At 34.8% G+C, this 22086-nt stretch overlaps 2 protein-coding genes and 1 pseudogene across 3 annotated transcripts; 1 reads left to right on the forward strand and 2 right to left on the reverse strand.

The window, feature by feature from the left end:
- Window positions 1-2170: 2170 nt before the first annotated feature.
- LOC132165928 (protein PGR-like) lies at window positions 2171-6547 on the forward strand (annotated as a pseudogene).
- Window positions 6548-12559: 6012 nt separating this feature from the next.
- On the reverse strand, window positions 12560-16242 carry LOC132165444 (serine/threonine protein phosphatase 2A 57 kDa regulatory subunit B' kappa isoform-like). Of its 2 annotated transcripts, XM_059576014.1 has the most exons (4): window positions 15893-16242; window positions 13527-14713; window positions 12958-13264; window positions 12560-12874 (listed from the first exon to the last, which is right to left on the reverse strand). In XM_059576014.1, the coding sequence occupies exons 2-4, from the start codon at window positions 14676-14678 to the stop codon at window positions 12867-12869; spliced, it is 1467 nt and encodes a 488-aa protein (XP_059431997.1). In that variant the 5' UTR covers window positions 14679-14713; window positions 15893-16242; the 3' UTR covers window positions 12560-12866. The 2 variants fall into 2 exon arrangements, with proteins under 2 accessions (XP_059431997.1, XP_059431996.1); XM_059576013.1 differs by having other exon boundaries at window positions 12560-13264.
- A 2479-nt stretch (window positions 16243-18721) lies between these two features.
- Window positions 18722-21956, reverse strand: LOC132165955 (auxin-responsive protein IAA1-like). The gene is made up of 5 exons (XM_059576672.1): window positions 21633-21956; window positions 20906-21090; window positions 19654-19765; window positions 19093-19154; window positions 18722-18955 (listed from the first exon to the last, which is right to left on the reverse strand). Exons 1-5 carry the CDS (start codon window positions 21896-21898, stop codon window positions 18921-18923), a joined length of 660 nt encoding a protein of 219 aa, XP_059432655.1. The 5' UTR covers window positions 21899-21956; the 3' UTR covers window positions 18722-18920.
- Between the last annotated feature and the right edge of the window lie 130 nt (window positions 21957-22086).

A 22086-nucleotide genomic window follows, 5' to 3' on the forward strand; every position in this document is an offset into this window, starting at 1 on the left:
GTTAAATTTAATTAAATATAATTTTTTTAATGTTTTTAATTTTTTTTAATTATTATTTTTTAATTAATTATATAGACACGTGTCAAATCGTAGTTGGTGCTAACGTGGCGTTCCGTCAAATCTTGGACAGAGGGACCATCTCCATATTTAGGCAAATTGTGATAAAAAGTAAACTCTAAGGATAAAAAAAAATAAAAAAGCTAAACCTGAGGGGTGAATAAGGTATTTAACCCCAATTACTTGATTTATGAGTAAATAGTCCTTTGACTTTAACACAATTTCTGAAAAATTACACGAAATCAAATAAAACATTTTTCCATAGAACAGAAATCAAGTAGAAATTTATGACATCAAAACTGTGGCTTTCGAAATTATTTTGAAGCTTGTTACCAGGAATTATTTGATCTAAAAATCAGGCAGTTGACTTTCTAATTTTTTTTTTAGACGGCCTATAGATCTATTTTATACTTTTTTCAAAATTGTTAGTAAATACTTCAAAGCAATTTTTTTTTTTTTCAAAACACTATACTTTTCAAGTGGGAAGTGTTGCTCTCAAAAACTTTTTAAATCAAATTAAAAGTACCCCTCTTTAACTTTTTGAAATCTATTGTTTTCAATTCAATCAAAAGGCAATACTTGCATGGTTCAAAAAGTAATGTGTATGCTCCACTTGAAAAGAGATTCCATCACAATTGATGGTTATTAAAGAAAACGCAAACCACGTTTTCTCCCAAAAAAAAAAAAAAAAAATCATTAACGAATAGACTTTAAAAGTTTTCAAAGGATGATTTCTAGTTGAAAAAAGTATTTTGATGTAATTAATGTACTGATAAATAAATTTATTCTCATTTCTCCGCCCAAATCCAAAAAGAAAAATATATTTCTTTTTAGAGACGCTTATAGTTATGTTTTCTGGTTTCAAAATCACACCATTTTTTTTTTTTTTTCAAAATTGTTAGTAAATAATTCAAAATAAAAAATATTTTTTAAAGAGATATATTATAGTGTAATAAAAAGTTCATTTTTTAGCCCATAAAAGTCCTATGTGGCAAGAGGCCATAGGCCCCATCAGTTGGTGGGATCACAGCAACTACGCATGTGGCCTGTGACCTCTTGCCACCTAAAACTTTTATGAGCAAAACATAATTCTTTTATTGCACTATAACATTTCTCTTTTTTTAAAACACAACATTTTTCAAGTGTAAATCTCACAAAAAACAAATTTTACTTTTATATCACATTAAAACATTTTTTTTTTTTTACTTTTATATCCCATTAATTTTTTTTTTTTTTTTTTTAAATTATCAAAATTTGAAAGTAGACTCTAATGTTTTAAAATTGAGCAATAATTTATATAACACTGGCATGCATGAAGAGTATGAACGCCGGTGTTATAATATTAAAATAACATGTAAATAGTAATATATATATATATATATATATATATATATATATATATGTGTGTGTGTGTAACATAGGCGTGCACATTCTTTATGCACCCCGGTTTTATAAATCACCACTCTTTGAAATTTATTATTCAATTCAACCAATATGCAATAATTGCATGGGTCAGAAAGTAATGGGTGTGCTGGACCATGAAAAGATTGTCGAGCGCAATTGGTTGTTTTAAAACTTAAAAAAGTTACTAAAGAAAACGCAAACGACTCCATTCCATAATTTCCATGATTGGTCCACTTGTCAGTCTTAACGGTCAACTAACGGATGGACTAATTTGGTCACTTATCAAAACCACAGGACCTCCTGTAATAAAAATGAAACCACAAGAAAGAAAAAATAAAGTTGAGAAACCCTAAGAGGGTATGAAGTACTTAACCCTATAATAAAACTCTTCAAAGACTTATAACATTAGTCTATTTTAAATGTTATATAAATATTTTGTAGGTTGAATTGTTATTAATACTTTGGCTTTTTTGATTAAAAAGCAAAAAGACTGCCATTATTTTGCTGGCCAAATCCATATCGTAGATTTGGTTCTTAACCATAACGAAAAATCCGAATCCCACCTACCACACATTGGCTGAAGCAGAATCATATTTCCAAAGCTAGCTCAGAGGAAAAAAAAAAAAAAAAAACAATTGAAATATGATTCTATATTTCCAAAGCTCTCAACGTTTTATTTTTTATTTATTTATTTATTTATTTTCTGAAAGTTTAATACGGCACACGTTCGTGTAACACGTCTCCATCATCTCCGTCCTTTCACATACTCCAAGTTCAACGGCAGCTGACCCTGCAAGGCTGCAACTCTGCTGAGAAAACCTCCCATCCACAGCCACAGGGGGGCAACAATGGAAAACTCACTGATTCAACCACTAATCGCTGCGTTAATCTCGTCTTTAATCGCAATCAGAGCTTACAGACGAAAATCCCTCGACCTTTCCGGGGCTCTTTCTGGCTTCCTCGTTATGACCGGGCTCTTTCTGGCTTCCTCGTTATGACCGTCCACATTGCTCTCGGATACAGGTTCTTCTCTACTCTACTTTTTCCCATTTGCTTTATTTGGACTCTGTTTGGTCGCTGAGAAAACGCGGGAAAAGCAAGAAAATGGTTGATTGAGTGTTTTGTTTTGTTTTTGGTTTTTTTTTTTTTAATAATTTTTTTAGGTATGGAGCTATGCTGCTTGTGTTCTTTTTCACTTCGTCTAAGCTCACGAAGGTGGGTGAGGAGAAAAAGCGACTCGTCGATGCTGATTTCAAGGAAGGTGGACAAAGAAATTGGTACTCATCACTGTTTTGCTGGTTTCTTATGGATTTCAAGTGAAAGTTCTTCGTTTTTTTCATGGCCAGTAAATATAGATTATGTACTAGTTGATTTAGTTCTATTTATTTCAGATATGATTTATTGGATGTTGTTTCAATTGTTGGGGAATGTGGAATAATGACATATGAGGCTCAAAATTGGCACATGCTGGTCCTTTCTCGAGAAAGAAATAGAAAATTCGCTTGCTAGAAGTACACTTCTGTGTTAGATTTATTAGAGTTGAGTTTTACAGCTCATGTTGGTATTGGTTTTTGAATATGTGATTCTTAGAAACCTTCTGTAAATGCATATATCTTTTGTGCTTTCATGTAAAGCAAACAGGTATTTTGTATGATAGGATCCTCATACTATTCCCTAATATTATCATAAAAATTTCATGTGATTGCCATATCTCTATTATGAGAAAATATTATGTAATAATTGCATGATTGCAATCTTTTTAAAATTAGGTGATTCTCCCATAATTAGGTAATAAATTCATTTCTAAGAGAAGCTACAATCTCCTCTATAAAATGATGTAGATGTCGTATGACTAATCAGGAATGAAAAACATTGATTGCTTTATGCAATATTTGGAGGTTGATCCCCTCGAAGCAATTATTTGGGAGTACAATCCCCTCGAAGCGGTCTATTTATCCATTTTTTCCTTTATGTTTTGATTTTCAACTGATAGTAATCGTCAGGTTTCTATCATTTGATATCATAGTCAATTTCGATTTTCCTATCTTTTTCTTATTTACTCTCATTCTTCATTATACCAAAAAAAAAAATCTCAATTGAAGTTGGTGCGTGTTTGAATGGGGTTGCCTAAGCCGTTTGGTGGTAGCTGGTCAAAGTGGTTGTGGCTGTGCAAGGAGGATCTGGTGTTCTGGTCTGCACTAAGTAATGAATGACAAAGAGGTGAGTCGCTCGTGGTGCCGTTGTGCAGTGGTAGCTGTGCGAAAGTTGAGTGTCGTGGTTCTATGTGATTCGGCAGTGAGAAGTGGGTGCAGTGACGTTGTTCGGGGTTGACGGTAACTCTGTGGCATCCGTGTGAAGTGTGACGCAAAGGGGTCTGTGGGTGTTGTGTGGGTTGGTGGCCATATGGAGAAGGGTTGCCCCAGTGAAGAGAGTGTTGGCCGGTGGCATTGAGTGGTAGTCATTGTCACGGTGGTATCGAGCGGGGCTACAACGCAGGGACAATCGCTACGCAAGGCTGAGCAGAGCCGTCAGCAGTGTGAAGGGCGTTTTTCTCTTTGTTAGCCAAGTTGGTGTGATAGTGTGTTGCAGTGGTGGATGGTGGTGAGCATAGTAACGTCCTAGCTTTTATATTAAGCCGACAAATGGAATAAGCATATATTCTACGTGGCGCTACTACTTTCTTTGATTTACGAAGCAGAAATTGCATGTATCTTCTTCTTCTTCTTCTTTTTTTTTTTTGAAACCACAAACTCACTTTTATAAATAAAAGAGTATACCAAGCTCTAACTGAATACGACATTCATAACTACGGCTGATTTAACAAAAGTCTGCCCATCTCAAAAGCTGAGGCCTCTTGTAGACTTCACAAAGAATAATCTAGGCTCATGTAGGGATCTTCCTCTTCCTCTTTAACCATTGGCTTGTTAAGCGTATCACCCCCACTTAATCGTTGGGTTGGTTAAGCGTATCGCTTCCACATAACCGCTATTTTAAAATAGGGGTGAACTATGGAGTTAGAGTTTGAATTAAATACTTTTACTCTAATACTATGTTAAATTAATAGCTATTTTAAAAGCTTAAGCCGATAAGAAATGATAGATTTAATCATTTAAAGTAATATTCTAAAATACATGACTATATATAATTGAGGGATGGCAAATGCCAAATTGCTGTGCTTTTCTTGATAGGCTGTTCTCCTGGTTCTCCTTTTCAGGACACAAGTTCTGTTCAATAGTGGGATTGCTGCGGTTTTGGTTGTGATTATGTGGACATTGACGGGGTGGCAGGACAAGTGTTTGGACTCAAAAGAGTCAACTCTTATTACCTCACTCATTGGGGGCATTATTGGTCACTATTCCTGCTGCAATGGAGACACTTGGTCTTCTGAGCTTGGGATACTTAGTGATGCACAACCTCGACTAATCACAACCTTCAAGGTGAGTCTTTCTTCAAAATATTATCTGTATTGGTCTTTCTGTTGTTGTGGCATTCTCCTTCCCATTTCTGTGCGCTTACACAGTTTCTGGTACCTTTAGTTTAGAGTTAGAAGCACTAAACTGCAATTGTCTGCTCTGGCTACCAAATGCAACAATTGGAGCTAGGATGCAGCTTTATCTAGTTTTGGTCATGCCTCTTATGCAATTTAGGTTCTGGCCTCATTCAATTATTTTTACCTGCATAACTTGATTTGGTTAGAGGCACTTTGTTTATAGAAGATTCACTTCCACCAAGTTTGTTAAGCATTACATTTGTGATTGCAGTTTTTGGCTGTATTGTGAGCCAAAAAATAACCTACATGTTTCTCAAAAATTATCTTGTCTATGTCACGATGAAGATAATTTTTCCTCCACATCTTACCATATTCACTCTCTCTCTCTTCTTCTTCTTTTTTTTTTTTTTCATATAATTTATCTGTTTACTTATTAATTATTAATTTCTTTGAAGCAATCCCTTCATCCCGTATCTCAAGTTTCAAGGCCCAATGATGAAAATATAGTTGCTATACTATAAGAAGTGACTTATCCTTTTGTGATTTGTTATGTCCTTAATTATCACGCAGACTAAAGGAAAATGAATTGCCTCTTAAATATTTAAAATATTATGCATGCTAATTCTGTACTTATCAGCCTGTTCGGAGGGGTACGAATGGTGGCGTAACACTAGCAGGACTATTGGCAGCTGCAGCTGCGGGCAGTGTCATTGGACTAACTTTTGTTGTCTTTGGATTTTTCACAACAAAATGCACCCATGATGTAGCTTTAAAGCAGTTATTGGTAATACCTCTTTCTGCTCTGGCGGGACTATGTGGAAGTCTCATAGATTCTCTTTTGGGGGCAACCCTGCAATTCAGTGGATTCTGCACTGTTCGCAATAAGGTATGTACATTTCCCCCAGATTTCACCCCCATCTCAGTGTGTTTATTCTGGTATTTGGCAGCCAATTGCATTTGTAAGTGCTTGTGACCTGAATCTGATCAGTTAATTCTTGGGAATTTTGAACCTCTACATAGCAATTCCTTATTGTTAATCGCAGGTTGTTGGAAAACCAGGACCAACGGTGAAAAAGATTTCAGGTGTTACCTTTCTTGACAACAATGGTGTGAATCTCGTGTCAATATTGCTGACCACAGTGCTGACTTCCATTGCCTGCAGGAATATTTTCTAAAACCATCTATACAACTGAATGATTTTGTTAGTTGGTCGGCAGAGTCCAGAGGTACATGCACCAACTGTAGCAATATAGCCTTTGGAGCCTTCAATCTGCCCAAAACTTTTGGGAGGTGGTTAGTGGTGGGCGTGGTAGATTATAGATGCATGATAATACTTTGTATCTCTTGTTATTCACAGTTGAATGTTTGCTCCTTTTTCCTTTTTCTTTTCTCACTCAAAATAGCAAAAGCCATAAACTCAAAATAGCAAGCCATAAAAACAAGTATTAGTAATGCTATATACTAGTACACCTCATCCCACCTCCCTTTCATTGGACTGATGTGTCAATGTTTATTTTCGTCTCCCTTTCATTAGACTGATGTGACAATGTTTATTTTCATCGGTGATTGTTAAAAATAATGAATTTTCCATTTTAACTTTTTGAACACATTATAAGTCACGTTCTTTCTATCTATAATTCTCTCTCTGTCTTTTCCCACCGCATGTCTCTAACTTCTAGCCTTCTCAATACCATAATTCTTAATTAATAGTAGAGATATTTATTCTTTTTTTTTTAGTTTTTTTTTGGGTGTATGGTGTCAAAATGAAACATGGATAAAATAACAAAATGTGGTAATTTCACTTATCCCTTATAAACTTACGCGTCTTTTGTAAACATCCTCCAATATTCAAAGTCTCTCACTTTGGTGTATCAAACTTTGATTTCCTTCTAAATACTCCCAAACCGTTATATATTGCAGTTAAATTAAACGGTAGATGCCCCTAATTTTTTTTAAAGTTTCAAATTTACTCATTTATAAATAAAGAAATTATTATTATAATCATTATTTTTGAAAAAAAAAAAAAAAGTGACCCAGGTATGTGACCCGTCGGTGGGTCACTTCGTGAGCGTTCCAATCCCAACTAGAATTTGGAGCTCACCCTTCTTCCATCTCCGGTGATGAAGAAGACTCATCAGACCACCATTGCCGGTGGGTCACTTGGCCGGGGTCACTTCGTGAGCATTCCAATCCCAACTAGAATTTAGAGCTCACCCTTCCTCCATTTCCGGCGATGAAGAAGACTCATCGGACCACCACTGCCTCTTCTCCTTCTTCTTCTTCCTGCCTCTGCTTCCTCCAAAGCCAAATTCAGAATCTTGGTCTTCTTCCTTATCTTTTTTAAGCTCAATTTCCCCACCCAATACCCACACATTTGTTAAGAGTTAAATTGCCAAAAAGTAGGAAAGGCAATCGAACCCATTTCACTGATAAACCATAATCAAATAAAAATCACAACTGTCGAATAATCTGTATTCAATTCCAAGAAACACAAAATCAAGCCAATCGAAATACAAATCAAAGAACATCAAGAGGGCGTGGATTTGGGGTTGGAATCACTTTCGCAAAGCTTGTTGTAATCCTTGATCTCCTCATAGTACACGTCCCACATGCACCGCATGCACCTACTGCCACAACAATCCCCTGGCAAGGGCTTCTCCGGCGGCGGAGGCAATTTCTACTTCGATTCCTTCTCATTCTTCGATTTTTTTTTTTTATAATAATAATAATAATATGATCCGTGGGTTACAATACGGGTGGGTTAGATCCACGGGTCAAAAGTTTTTTTTAATAAAAATTAAGGGTATTTTAGTAATTCATACTCCTACGTTAGGATTTTCTGTTAAATCTTAACGGAAGGGGAAAAGTGGAAAGAAATCAAAGTTCGAATACCAAAATAAGAGACTTTAAATATTGAGAGTGTTTGCGAAAAGCACGTAAGTTCATGGTGGGTAAGTGAAGTTTTCCTTAACAAAATTAGAACATAAAAAAAATTACAAAAAATAAAAATAAAAATAAAAATGAAAGACTTAATTATACGAACCAAGCATAAAGGAAGCCTTTCTCTTCGAGGCGTCTCCAGAAATGATCAATGGGCGACACCACTTGAGAACCCGGCGGTGACTGCGCATACATTCTTCTCCCTTCTTCCTTCGCTCACCAAGTAGGTTTTCAAGGACATTACGCGTACAAATGCAAGAAATGGGTAACAGAAATGTGGAAAAGGGAGAGGTGGGATGAGTGATAAAATAGACATTTGTAGGAAACCTGATATGCATGATCTGAGGGTAGTTTCTCATTCCTCTGAATTTTATGGCCTTCTATGAGGGAGGAGTTGGAGTCCGAATGCAGGTGTAGTTAGCATTGGAGTTCCTAGAGAAATTGAGGGTCAGCAACCAGGGTAACCAAGAAAATTTTTGAAAGGTGAAAGGAAGCATTTGACTCCTCTCAACTCACTCTCTCTGTCATGGTTCTGAGCTTTTGGCCACTCTGATTTCTTAAGAATCTGTTTGGAATTGCGTTTATAAAATAAAATTTTGAAGTTAAAAAGAGTTTTTGGGTAAAAGTTTTATTTTTAAACTTTTGTCAAAAGTGTGTTTTGGTTATTTTTAGGTTTTTTTGACCCTTAAAAGCGCTTTTAATTTTTTTTTATCAAATAAATACTTTTTTCTTCAAACAAACTTTTTGAGTGTTAAAAATACTTTTTGACCCCTCAAACATAATCCCAAACAAATTATAAGATCCGGACACACATTTTCAAGAATCCCAATCCCTCTTTTTATATAATTACCTGCTTATTATTTATTCTTATTATTTTTTTCTTTGTGTATGGAACGTAGACGTGTCACTTTTTATGATTTAATCGTGAATACCGTAATAGTTTGATGTAAATAAAACGTGGACAGCTCACTTTATCATTTAATGGTAATTTTTTTTTTTTCCTGAGAATGGCAGTAATAGTTAGATGTAAATAAAGCACAGGTCACATCATAGTTTCCCCTTGTACTCCATGGTAAAACTATGCCGTTTTACCTACCCTTTTCCTTTTGTTGGTGTAAACCAGAGAGACAGAGAGAGAGAAAGATGAATTGATGATTGGGTTGGTAATAAAGTTGGGAACGTGAATTATAGTAAAACTGACCAATTCATGGTTATTGCCGGTCAAATAACAGACAGAAAAGCATATATCGCTATCGACCAATGTGCATGCCCAAATGATAGTTTATATATATATATATATAATTTACATATAGATAAGTCCTAAGGCAAACATATGAGAAAATTTTAGAAAGTTAGGCCGTAATCGAATTGAGTAGAGTTGAGTATTGAATGTTCAAGTTTTGTTTGTTTAATTTTTTTCAAAGATGAACCAAAAGCTTATCATTGAGTTAGATAATTTATTCAAACTTTATTTATTTATTTTTTGAGCGAAATTGAACTTGTTCACAAGATAGCAAGATATAAAGTAATGTTGTGCTGTTTAATTTTTTTTTTTGGTACATGTTGGCTAATTATTAGTTGATTAATTATTGTTAAAATTTATCATTTAAGTTAATTAGATAAACTAACTTGAATCTTAAATAAACTAATCTCAAGTACTATATGTTTGTCTTATAATAAGTTATACATTATTTACACACACACATACACACAAACTCACTCATATATACGCATACACATGCACATATCAAGACTCACAATTACACTAATTCAAGCTATATCTTTACATTATGAAGACTTTTTTTTTTTTTTTTTTCTAATTTTTATTTAATGCTTAAGATGTTTCCATTACAAAGTAAAATTTTTTTTTTTAAAAAAAAATGAAGTTATATATATGAGTTTATATGAGTTGAGTTGAGTTGAGTCGCATTTATGCGAGTTTGACTTCTTTAATAAACAAGCCTGAAAATTTGCTCATGCTTTGCTCGTTTAGTAAATAAACATCAATCACAAGCCAAGTCAATCCGATCCGTGTCTAAGCGTGTTCGCTAGCGACTCTATTCATTCACAAGCCCTACTAAGAAGTGATATAAGTCCATTTTATTTTTTATTTTCTTCCACCACCCCAATTGTAATATGATATGAAAGTTTGTTTAATAAGATCTAGCAACAAGATATAATAACAACACTCGCAAGTCATGTATCAACAAAAACAACGATATAACGCGAAATAAAAGAGGAATAATTAATTAGTATCGAAATTAAACAAGTCATTAAATAAAATCTTCCCTAAGAAAATAAGATGACATAACTTTTATGTTGGTTACACACAAGGAGAGGCAGAGAGAGATTCAAACTAGTGACCTCTACTTCATAAACTGTGACTCTCAGCCAATTGAACTACCCAATGAGGACGTGTTTTGGTTCCTTATTTCTTCCTCATCCAATAAAAATAATTGGAGATTTTTGTGTACCTTCAAGTTTACTTAACTCAATTTAGTCATACCATAATTCAACAAAATTTTAGTTCCAATCTAATTATAGCTAAACCCTAATAAGTGGATCGGCTACATAAATTTTGTTTTGCCATTAAACTTTATATTGATTTCATGAATACACTGCTAATAATTAATGAAACTGAAATAAAATGGAGATTTCGTGAAAAACAATAACAATAGTAATTAATTAATACACGAAGCAAGCATAAAGGCAGCCTTTCTCCTCATGAGTCATGGCGTACTTTTTTGGACATGATCAAAAAATATGCCTGGATTTTACATTTATTTGTGCTTGCAGGATAAGCATGCGTGCACGGGAGCAATTATTACAGAAATGAGAAACCCATCATGCTCATGTTATTATTATGATTTATAATTTGAAAAACGTTAAGTGTTCTTCTAGTATTTTTTTGGTATTTTCATAACTGTGATATGGTTTTTAAAATTATCATTGAATTTGTGATTATCATTATTGACTTTAATCTATTGGTGATTTTAAAAGCCATATCACAGTTGGAAGGATACCAAGAGAACAATAGAAGAACACCTAGTATTTCTTATATATATATATATATATATATATATATATATATATATGCTACCACCATCATCATTGGTTGAGCAAATAGATGAGAGATATCGTTTTCATTTTCATTTTCGTAGGATCCACCATATAAAACTTGAGTTGAAACTTGAAAGTCAAGTCTATTACGGCTCCCCCACATAGCTTACTTGCTACCAAAGGAAATGGGTTTGAACTTTGAAGTATAGCATATGTCGGTTACTTCAAAAAAAAAAAAAAAAAAAAAAAATCACTTAAAATACCTTACATCAGTTGGTATAAAATGAACGACTTATCTAGTTACAATCCTAGACAAGTCGATCTCTCTCGACCGAAAACCCAAATCTTCTCCCTCTCCAAAGCCTCATCCTAGAAAGCAGTGTTCTTGATTTTATTTGGCATTCACTTCTCCCTCTCTAATTTTGTTATTACTCGTCTCTTTTAGAAGTTGGTCAGAAACTAAATTTAGTATGAGTGCTTTTAGCTGCACTCACGACATCTCACCAAGAGCCGTTGCAACAAGCTCTACTAGCAGCTTTCAGACTCACTTGCTCCATCAAGAGGATTCCCCCCAAGGGTATGAAAATGACTTACTTTGAATTGATGTTAAGGATAAAGTTCTTTTTAATTGGTCTGTTATGTATTTGGTATCCGTAATTTTGTTGTGTGGTTTCTGTAGTTTGTTGTTCTTGTTCATCTCAAAAAGCTCCCTAATATAGTTAATACAGTGTCAAATAAAAACAATAAAAAATGGGTCTAATAAATAACTCGCTGTATTAATTTTTAAGCACATTGATCAATAAAAGGACAACAAAAAAAAGGTAAACTTCTGTAGCAAACCAAAATGACTAGCTGCTGGAAGGCACACCTCCTACGACCACAAGGGGTCTTGGTTGCCATTTCAGGGAGAATTGCAGAGAGATGAACTGAGCTAGAGTTGTTGCAGAGGAACAAGCCAAATCTACTCCTCTTTATCTCTCTCCCCCAGCATGATGTGTTTCTCACATACTTAAAGAACCCATATCATCACTCTGAATTGGCTATGTATCAATGGAATCTCATCATCCATACATAGCCAACTTTTGTAGGAAATTTCAGTCCCTTTTAAAATGTGCCCATCTTTTTGCTCTATGAGAGGCTTGAACTGACGGAATCGTATTTCTCAATGCAGTAGGGGCTCCTCACCTCATCTTCTTGAAGCCACTTTTGTTGGACCCTTTTCAACGAGCATTCCCACCTGAGCTCGTATTGCATGGTCCTAATGTGATGCAACAGCCAACAGGCTACCTCAGCAACCATCAACATATGTCACCATCTCAACCACCGGTCACCTCGTCATCTATCGATGCTCCAAAAGACTACCTGCGAAGCATCTCCACCGTCCATTGCTTGCAGCTGACGACTACCCTTTCTGGCCCTTGTGCCACACCCCCTTCCTTTATTATCTTATCTATCTTCTCTTTTTATCTTCAACAATAGTATTTTGACTTTGCCTAGAACAGAAAATTTAATAAATAAATAAATAAATAAATAATGCCATCTGCTACTTCTCCCTTCACTCTTGAAGCATGTAAATTCCAACATAGAACCATGGCTTTGAGAGAGAGCTAGAGAGAAAGAGATGGGATTAGTATATACATCTTTGCCATATCAAAGCAAATGGCTTCAGTCTTGCTATAATCTCCAAAAGCATGAAAGCACGATCAGCAAATTCTTAGGGGATACAATAGAACAAATAAAAATACAGGGAAATACAGACAGCTCTTGGGCAAGGATACAGGAGAAGGTCAATACACAATCCCAAGGAATCCCGTCAATCCCGACCTCTTGTGCGCAGAATGAACCTTCAAGGCAGCAGCAGCATAACCACTCAACACAATCTCATCACAGCATCTTCGTGCAGATAGAAACCCGGTTATGATTCTACGATAATGTTTAACCCTATTAGCCAAGCAATTAGCAAGCTACAGAGCATGTGGCAGGTTTTTCCTGGACTAAAATATTACCAGCAAAAGGTTGGAGAGCAGCAGCGTTTTCCAGGCGTTCCCATGTCAATCTCCGCTTCTCAGCCGCCACGCTTAACCTTGAATCTTCCTCCTCCAACTTACGTTGGCAGGCAATTGCCAGCTCCTCATCCATCTCATAAAACATCCTCCTCAGATTTAGGGTCAGGTTGAGCACAGCCTGATTCCAGTGATTCTGAGCGTTTCGCTCAAGAGCTGAGAACACGAGAGGCAGGATCACCTGCCTGTTATGTGAGATAAGATTGAGGATGTGCTCATTGTTCCATAGCAAGTGGGCACGTTCAGCCACCTGAAAATTATCAAAGCAAGAAGAATATAACCTTCATATTGTTTTTCAAATCCACTACAACTTCCCACCATCTAATAAACAACGTCTTACATGGTGCACTCTATTCTTTTCATCACCATACTTTCTACACAATCAAAAGAAACTATAGTTGAAAGCTTCTAATTCTGACCAAAGACACATTTCTGTGTATAAGACACCAAAGGAGACTCTTATGCAACAAGCATGTCATTAGTAAGGAGCAACAACATAACAGAAAAGTTACCTGGTAATGGGAGCTATTGAGGAGGCATCCTATACGCCGGAACAGTGGGATCATGATCTTTTGGAACTCAACCATACCAGTCATTTCCAAAACCTCTTCCAACTCACTTATGAACATCAATTCCTTCTGGCTATTTGTAACAGGCCAGTACTTCAACAGTCCCTTAATCACAACGCTGGCCAACTTTGGATCCTTATCTATAAACTGTACAACACAATACGTCAATGGTTGATGATAAATGCCTATTGATTTTGGTTTGTGTAAAGGAATCAGAGCCCTCCATAAGAACATCTTGTGTTCCTCCTTCAAAGGCAATGCAAACCCACTAATTACACTCCCAAAAATCTCCAACAGCTCCGCAATTCCATTATGTCGCTCAGTTTCTAAAACAAATCGATAGATGATATTGCTAACAGCCTTTCGAATAAAAGGCCTGTGTACCATGAATTTCCCATAGATCCTATGCAGAATTGTTTTTAAACAGTCTCTTTCTCTCGGGTCCTCAGAATCAAAGAGGTCAAGTAATCTCACAATAAAAGAATGATCTACATACTTTTTTGCCACTTTTGCGTCAAGAGACCCATAACTGATAAACCGAAGAAGTAGGTCATACACAATTTGCAAATGTGACCAAGCAGGATCAAACATTGGTTCTTCATCTTCTGCCTCACCCCCAGCACAATTAGAACGATATTTAGGGGGGAAAATCCTGAACAGGTTAACTGCACACATTTTACACACTGCAGCAATTGCTGGTTCACTGAACTTTGCGGACCCAGAAGAAACAAAATCAACAAGCTCTATCAATGCTTGACGTTTAAGATCTTGCTTATCTGGATCACTAAATTCGTGAACCTCACAGCAGAGGTTCAACTTACTGACAAACAGGTTCTGCTTCTGTGAATTTGAAACATCTTTGAAGGATAGATGGGCCTCCACTGCCTCAACTCCAGCTGCAATGCTTGTGGGAAAAACTGCTGAAGACACCCTTTTCACAACATTTAATTTGCTTGAAAGAGCACTGCCAACATTTGTACATTGAAATCCATTGCCCGAATTAGCAGTAATGTTGCCAGAATCACTCCCTGCAGAATCTACTTGGTCAGGTTTTGACAACTTCCGAGGGAGTTTGCTCAGAATTTGCTTGAGCATGGTGGCAGCCTTGCAAAATCCAACAGACAGACCCCCTGGAGCAAATGAAGAATTAAATCAAAAACTTTATTTTTAGAGGGTGTTGGTGGGGCCTTTGGAAGTACAAAGAGAAACTGATGCAGGGAAGTATTTGTATATAATTATAATGCTTAACTTCTGAGGAAATATCCAGAAAACAGATTCATGCTTAAATTCTTGAAAAGTGAGACAACAATAATGGACTCGAAACATATATGAGCACAATTTCTGCAAATATCAATGCATAAAAACTAACGGCGATCTAATACCACAGATGAATTAGATTCACAAGGCCAGATACAACTAAAAAGTGATGGAATTAATATAAAAACACGCAAAAGGAAATGACCACAAGAGGATGAAAAACACAATATCAATGCTCAATTTTGGCATTTAGGAAAACCTGGTCCAGAAAATTTTTCATTTCTATACAGTTACTCTTTTGGATGCCCATCTACTAGAACATAAATTGGAAATGCAGGTTGCATTCAAAATCACATGTTTCATTAATTTGACTAATTTGATCAACAAGATATCTTAGTGATCTTACAATCATAAGTATGAACTGGCTCATCTATCAGAAGGAAGACATATTAATTTTAAATCAAAGTGACCAAAGCCTAGAACTAATAACTCAAATGAATTACAAATTTAAACTTATTACTTATCGCTCAAGCCTGAGTTGCCACCGGCATTGTCCAGCAGATTCAAAGCCCAAATCAGATGTCTGGCAACTAATTCAATACATGAGCTAGAAAGGGAAAGCTATAAAAGATATTTTGCTAAAAGAGAGAAAGAAAAAAGACCTCCTGTAAGCAGTAAAAATAAAAATTGTACCGAGCTATAACCAGCAACTAAGAACATTAGTAATACAAAACTAAATTTTGACGATAGCAGAGATTTTTGTGGATTAAACTCTAGATCTGGGGCTAATAGTAGAACAGAACAAGGAATCACCATAAAAATCTACACCACCGCATCATAGAAAACAAGTGGCCAGAAACCCAGATCACCATTATTTTCATCACCACAAAAAAAAAAAAACAACTTGAACAAACCCAGCTACAATCTTCACTATGTAAATACTAAATTTCCATGGCCAACAATTAATGTGGAAATCTAAGCAGTTTAGCTTAATTCAACAAACACATACACACATACTTTGAGGGAGAGAGAGAGAGAGAGAGAGAAGAAACCTGTTATTTGAACTGAAAAAGATGAGATCTTTAGCAAAGGAGAGAGAGAAATGAATTCAGAGTTTCATGTTGGAGTGACAGAAGCATTTTAAGCTTTAAAATAAAGCATTGGGGGGGGAGGCAGAGGGGCGGGGTTGTGGGTGTGAAGGCGTTTTCCTAGTGATCTGATCTTTGATGCAGTATTTGGTCATGTTGGAGCTCCATGGAAGATCAATAAGAGCTCCTCGATTGAAGAGAGGAAGCGGTGTGGCATTTTCTGAGAATTTGCAGCAGGTACCAGATTCACCCAGTCGCCTGCAACGGAAGGTAAAGAAAAACATATACTACCACTAATAATTATAATACCATGAAGATGAAAATTTGAAAAATTGAAAAATAAAAATAAAAATTTATAAAGTTTTGGGCCCATGTGTTTAAGCCCCCAAGCATCCCAAGGGACCATGAATATTGAATAATACGACTTTTTTTTTTTTTTTTTTTTGTTCGGCCTGGGATTACTCTCTCTCTCTCTCTCTCTACTCTCTTTACTTTTCATTCTTCCTGTTTTTATTTTCATTGTCTCCTCAAAAGCATCGCGGTGAATATGTTTGTTGACGCGTTTTATTCATTTATTAAAGTAATAATCTTCTTCACACATGTTTTACAGTACTTGAGAAATGACTGATTTCATTCCCCTACTTTATCTCTTATTTATCTCCATGGAATGGAAGAGATATGCAAATCTATTATTAAATTTAATTTGTGACATCTCATGAAAGTTCCATAGATTTAATAGTCTGTTTTTTTTTTTTTTTATTATTATTATTATTTTTTTATACTTAATTGGTGTGACATGTTTTAAAATCACCATTGAATTTGAGATGATTATTATTGAATTTTAATTTATTGATAATTTTAAATGTCACATCATATTTGTGAGGACTCTAATCCTCTTTATATTATTACTCATTTAAGTGACTTCTCGTTTTAACCGATTGAAAAGCCATTTAAAAAAAAAGAAAAGAAAAGAAAAAGAGCTACTTAAATTAATAATCCCCGTAAGTTATGTCAAATGGGTGTGAAGAATAAAATTACTTTTTTTTTTTTTAGTAATTCTATTTAATAGAATGTTATATGAGTGTCATACAATTTAATGATGTAACAATAAAAAAATCATCCATTTGATTAGCGCTTGTAAAAATCAAAAATCAAAAAATGACTTTATGCAACGTCATTTTAGTTGTATGTTAGCCGTATATCAGTCTACTAAATAGGATTACCTTTTAGCGATTTTTTGTTACAGTAATGCTATATACTACACATCCTCTTACCGTCATTTCACTAAATCAAAGGCTAATGAACACTGTCACATCAGTCCAATAAAAAATAGCTGCAATATATAACATTTTTCTTTTATTTGAAAAATAATATATATTCTAATGTGATATAAATGTAAAAATAATTTTGATACTTAAAAAAATGCTTCACGTTTTAAGTTATTTATTAATGTTTTAATAAGAGAAATAGAAAACAAAGTCATTAACATAATTTACATGACAATTAAAAGAAAGAAAAATGTAGACAGATTTTGTTAGAGAAAAGAGAGAATAATTAATAATTATATGGTGGGTGGGTGCGTTTTGAAGCCCCCCCCAATTAGGCTCGAATAATAGCAAAAGAAAAAGGGAAAACAAAAATGAGAAAAAGGAAGCTGCTTTTTACTGTAAAGGAATAAAAAGATGAGTCCCGAGTGCATGAATGTCATGGAAATGAATACAACTTCCTCTCTTATCTCTTTGGACTCTCATTATTCTACGGCAGCTATCATGAAATATTGTCGCCATCTAATTATGTTGTTTCTCATTTTGATTACATACAAGATGTTATTTAAGGCTTGCCATTTTTACAAACTTATTAACCTTCTCTTCTCTTCTCTTCTAACATGCAATCTTTGGGTTTTAAGAACCCTCAAAGGACAATTAAAAAAAATTAAGTAAGGAATGACATACATTAAAACGGGCATACATTTGTGTTGTTACTCCCATTAAAATAGTGCATTGAGGTTTCCAAGAGGTAGCTCAATCGGTTAGGACCACGTCTAATGAAGCGGAGGTCACTAGTTCGAATCCTTCTCCCCCCTCTTGTGCGGACATGTCAAAAAAAAAAAAAAATAGTGTATTGAGATCCCCTCCGATTTTTAAAATATGAAATTATTAGATTTTTAAAATTTGAGCCCTAACTTACATTTAACGGTCTAAATAAATGCAAGCAAGTCAAGTAATTTTAGTTTTTAACATGCCCAACCCATTTGCCACAATAACACACAAACCTCTTTATTTATTTGGACCATTAGATATAATAGAATGCTCAAATTTAAAAATACGAGAATCTCATATTTTATAAAATCTAAGGGGATCAAAAAACCGAGTAAAGTAATGGCATGTAACACACGTTACAAGAACTTGTTTGGGATCGCGTTAAGAAATAAAGCTTTTAAAATCAAAAATATCTTTTTTGAAACTGCGTTTTGTCATTTTTAGAGCAAAAACTTCAAAGATGAATATTTTTTGAGTTTTTTACCAGACATGCCAATATTTTGTTGATACAACTTTTTATGTATTAAAAATACTTTCTAAACTTCTTAACACAATTTGGAATTGCATTGAGAATTAAAAAAAGCTTCATTTTTAAGCCTTTTTCAAAAGTATTTTTAGAGTAAAAAAAAAAAAAAAAAGAAGTTAAATTAGTACTTAAATTTGTTTTACCAAATAGATCAATTTTTTGTTTGACACAGCTTTTTTAGCACTAAAATTACTTTTTAAATTTCCTAACAGAATTTTAAACAAACTCTAACACTAAAAAGTACATATATTACAAGAAAGCACATATCAGTTATCACTAAAGTAAAAAAAATAAAATAAAAAAATAAAATAAGTCTCTTTCTTATTCTTCTACCCTTGATTCACTCATTCCCCAACCAGGAAAATGGGGTTAATCTCTATTCTACCTACTTTCTTTCCATCCAATCTTCTTCTTTGTTGCTTGCTTTTCAAGTTGTGCTTGGAGGAAGAGTACTTCTAGGAGCTGCATTATCATCAATTATTAAAAAAAAAAAAAAGTTCAATTAATATCAGAGAAAAAAGAAAAAAGAAAAAAGAAAAACAGTTCAACAAATGGCAGAGGGATTAAAATATTTATAAGGGCTTAAATAAATGTATTACCTAATCCTACAGCCTCTGAGCTTTTCTTCAAGTGAATACGCTTGCATGATTCTCTGAACATTCTGCCATTCAAAAAGGGAAATAAATGATCATATAAATAAATAAAAAGTTTGACATAATATAGAAGAAGCCCACTTCCATTAAATTACAAACTCTAATTAAGCCACTCAAGAACAGATTATCTCCACTTTATACCCAATAACATATTTTTATCTTCCAAATTTAGTGAAACAATGGAAATACATATTTAAATGAAGATCTACTTTGCAGGGACCAAACTCCAAATATAGATAAAACAAGGGAGGATGGGGTGCATATTTAATTTATGCGGTGCTGAATTTCTCGAACTATGTTGCAGAAAAGGACACATGAACAAAAGCTGCTAACTTTAATGATTTTTCTCAACCAAACCTCCCATCCCGAAAAAGAAAAAGAAAAGAAAAGGTATAAAAAGTAATTATGAAAAATAGTACTGTCAACCATGCATAAATATTGCGTACAATATTGGCAAATACTGCAAAGAGAAGTGGGTGAAAGGACAATTATTTTTCAGTAACTTACTTCCAAGGGACGTCTCCAACGAGCATCCAGTCACCGTCTTTGTCTTCGTACGTTGGCACATATTCCATTTCCTTCATTGGATCCACAACCTTCCTCTCCCCAAGATAATTGTCTATATCATACGTTTACCAATTTAAATAACACACGTATAATTATTTTATAATTTCTTCACAGCTTGTAATGTGTAATTATTATGGATTGAGATACCCTCATATTAGGTTAAATCCACCAAAGAAAAATACTCCCGAATTGAAGGTTATTTTAAATCATTAAAAAATATCATTTTTATGAAGAAAATTTTCATTTTTTTTTAATAAAAAAAATATCAAATAAAAAAAAGACCACATAGGATGTTATTGTTTCAGACTTTTTTTTTTTAAATGACCACATAAAAAAAAAAGTTTAGTCAAAAAGTTGTGTCTCTATCATTTGTCTTTTTCAATCACATGTTAATAATATAGGTTAAAAGTTATAAAATAATTAAAAATCTAGCATTTTTAAATAAGGTTTAAGCATAAAACTACCCTTTAATATAATTATGTGACTTAAATTGTAACCGTCACATAATTCCCAAATATGGATTGAGATCAATCCCCTATAATTTTTAGGGTACATGATGCAATAGTTATAATATGAATTGATCATTTAAAATGAATTGTCCAAAATACAACAACACATAAGAGAGATTAAGGGTAGGCCACTGGAGTACTATTTCAATCACTCTTAATTTAGCCTTTAAGATTGTCGAACCACCTCATTTTGAGATGAAAGTGGTTCGGTCACCCCTAAGCCAACCTTAGGGGGGTAGCCGAATCATTATTTTGACCATAGAGATAATTCAGCCACCCTTAAGCCGATCATTGAAGGTAATCAAACCATTCTTTTTATTCACAGGGTGATTCAACTGCCCTAAAGGTCAAATTTGAGATCATATTGAGTGGTTTGGCCACCCTCAATATAATGGTTGGTTCTTACATGGCCTTCCTTTGACTACCTTCAAACACAAACCATTCTTTGTGGTCTTTAAATTGACCTTTAGAAAACCCCTAATAACAAGAAGGGGTGGTTCAGCACCCCTAACGGCTACCACTCCTATGGCTTGCACGCCTCTTCTTCTTCTTCTCTCTTACGTGTTGTCCCATTTTGAATTAAACGGTCCATTTTAGAGGCGTGCAATACCCTAGGCATAGGAATTGAAAGAGATGGGGAATTAATCCACAAAGAAAAGTGTAGAAAGAATATGTGTACTCACCGCGGATAGTGAAGCAAGTGAACATTTTCTCAAAAGCTTTGAGTAGCTCCTGATAGCTATCGTACGTCTCCAGGTCCACTTTACGCAAATATGGCGCTCCATCAACGGCTACTTTCACGTACTTGGAGCCCTCCAACGCCTTCTTTCTAAACGATCTGACCGGTGGCCAACCAACCACTTGTGCCCTTCAATAGTACCGTAAAATAAATAAATAAATAAATTATGCACATATTCCTCTCACACCAACGAATCAACAAATTAAATTTGTGAACAAGGCGAAAATATGGACGATTGGAAACTGTGACAACTCTTTGATTCTTCCATTGATATAGATCGATCTAGAAGAATTATTTATATGGTCGATTCTTCTTTCTTTCTTTGTGTCTCATCTTATCTATATATATATAAAGATAAGATATAAATTTATCACTTTTTTCTCATGTAGAAATATCAATAATAGTCACCTAATATATCCACAAACTTCTCTACCATGATAAAGCATGCAAGCGTTTCATAATTCATGAGTGGATTTCTTGGGAAATTATCATTGAGAATTATTAACGATTCTTAATCGCACCCCAAAACTTTTTTTTGGGAAAATATTTCAAGAAGATGATGATGATAGATATACGTGTCACATGTTATAAACAGTTCTTTCTTGACAAACTTATTCATCTTTTTGTGAATTTATAATGAATTTCTTTAGAGGAAAACACAATAGTCTTACTTTGCAGCTGGGGCTTTCCCGGCACCGGTGACGATATTCTCCGAGTTGTCATCCTCGTCAGCAAGAGTTTTGCCACGCGGCTTGCTGGTAGAGCTCCCCAGGTTAAGATCCACCGTCTCGATGAATCCACGTTTCGTGCAGTTCCTGCTTCCGGCGAGAGCCGGAGAACGAGCCTCGCCAGGTAATCCTAAGGTGAGCTCCGTATCCTTAAAGATAGCGCTGCTGACGTCAGACTCCGACCGCTCCGAGGTTGTCTCCGGTGGCATACTGTGAGGCTTGTGGGATCAAATGCTTCTACTGTGTTTTTTTTTTTTGTGTTGTTGTTCTTTGTAGCCTGTGGCTGTGAATATGTGAACGTGTGGATGTTCGGGGTTCTGAATATATAGGGAACAGAAGGCCAATGGGATGATGCCACGTGCAGTACTGTGATAGAATCAAGCTTTGAAGTTTGGGC

The sequence above is a fragment of the Corylus avellana genome, chromosome ca11 (genome assembly GCF_901000735.1).
Source record: "Corylus avellana chromosome ca11, CavTom2PMs-1.0".
Lineage (NCBI taxonomy): Eukaryota > Viridiplantae > Streptophyta > Magnoliopsida > Fagales > Betulaceae > Corylus > Corylus avellana.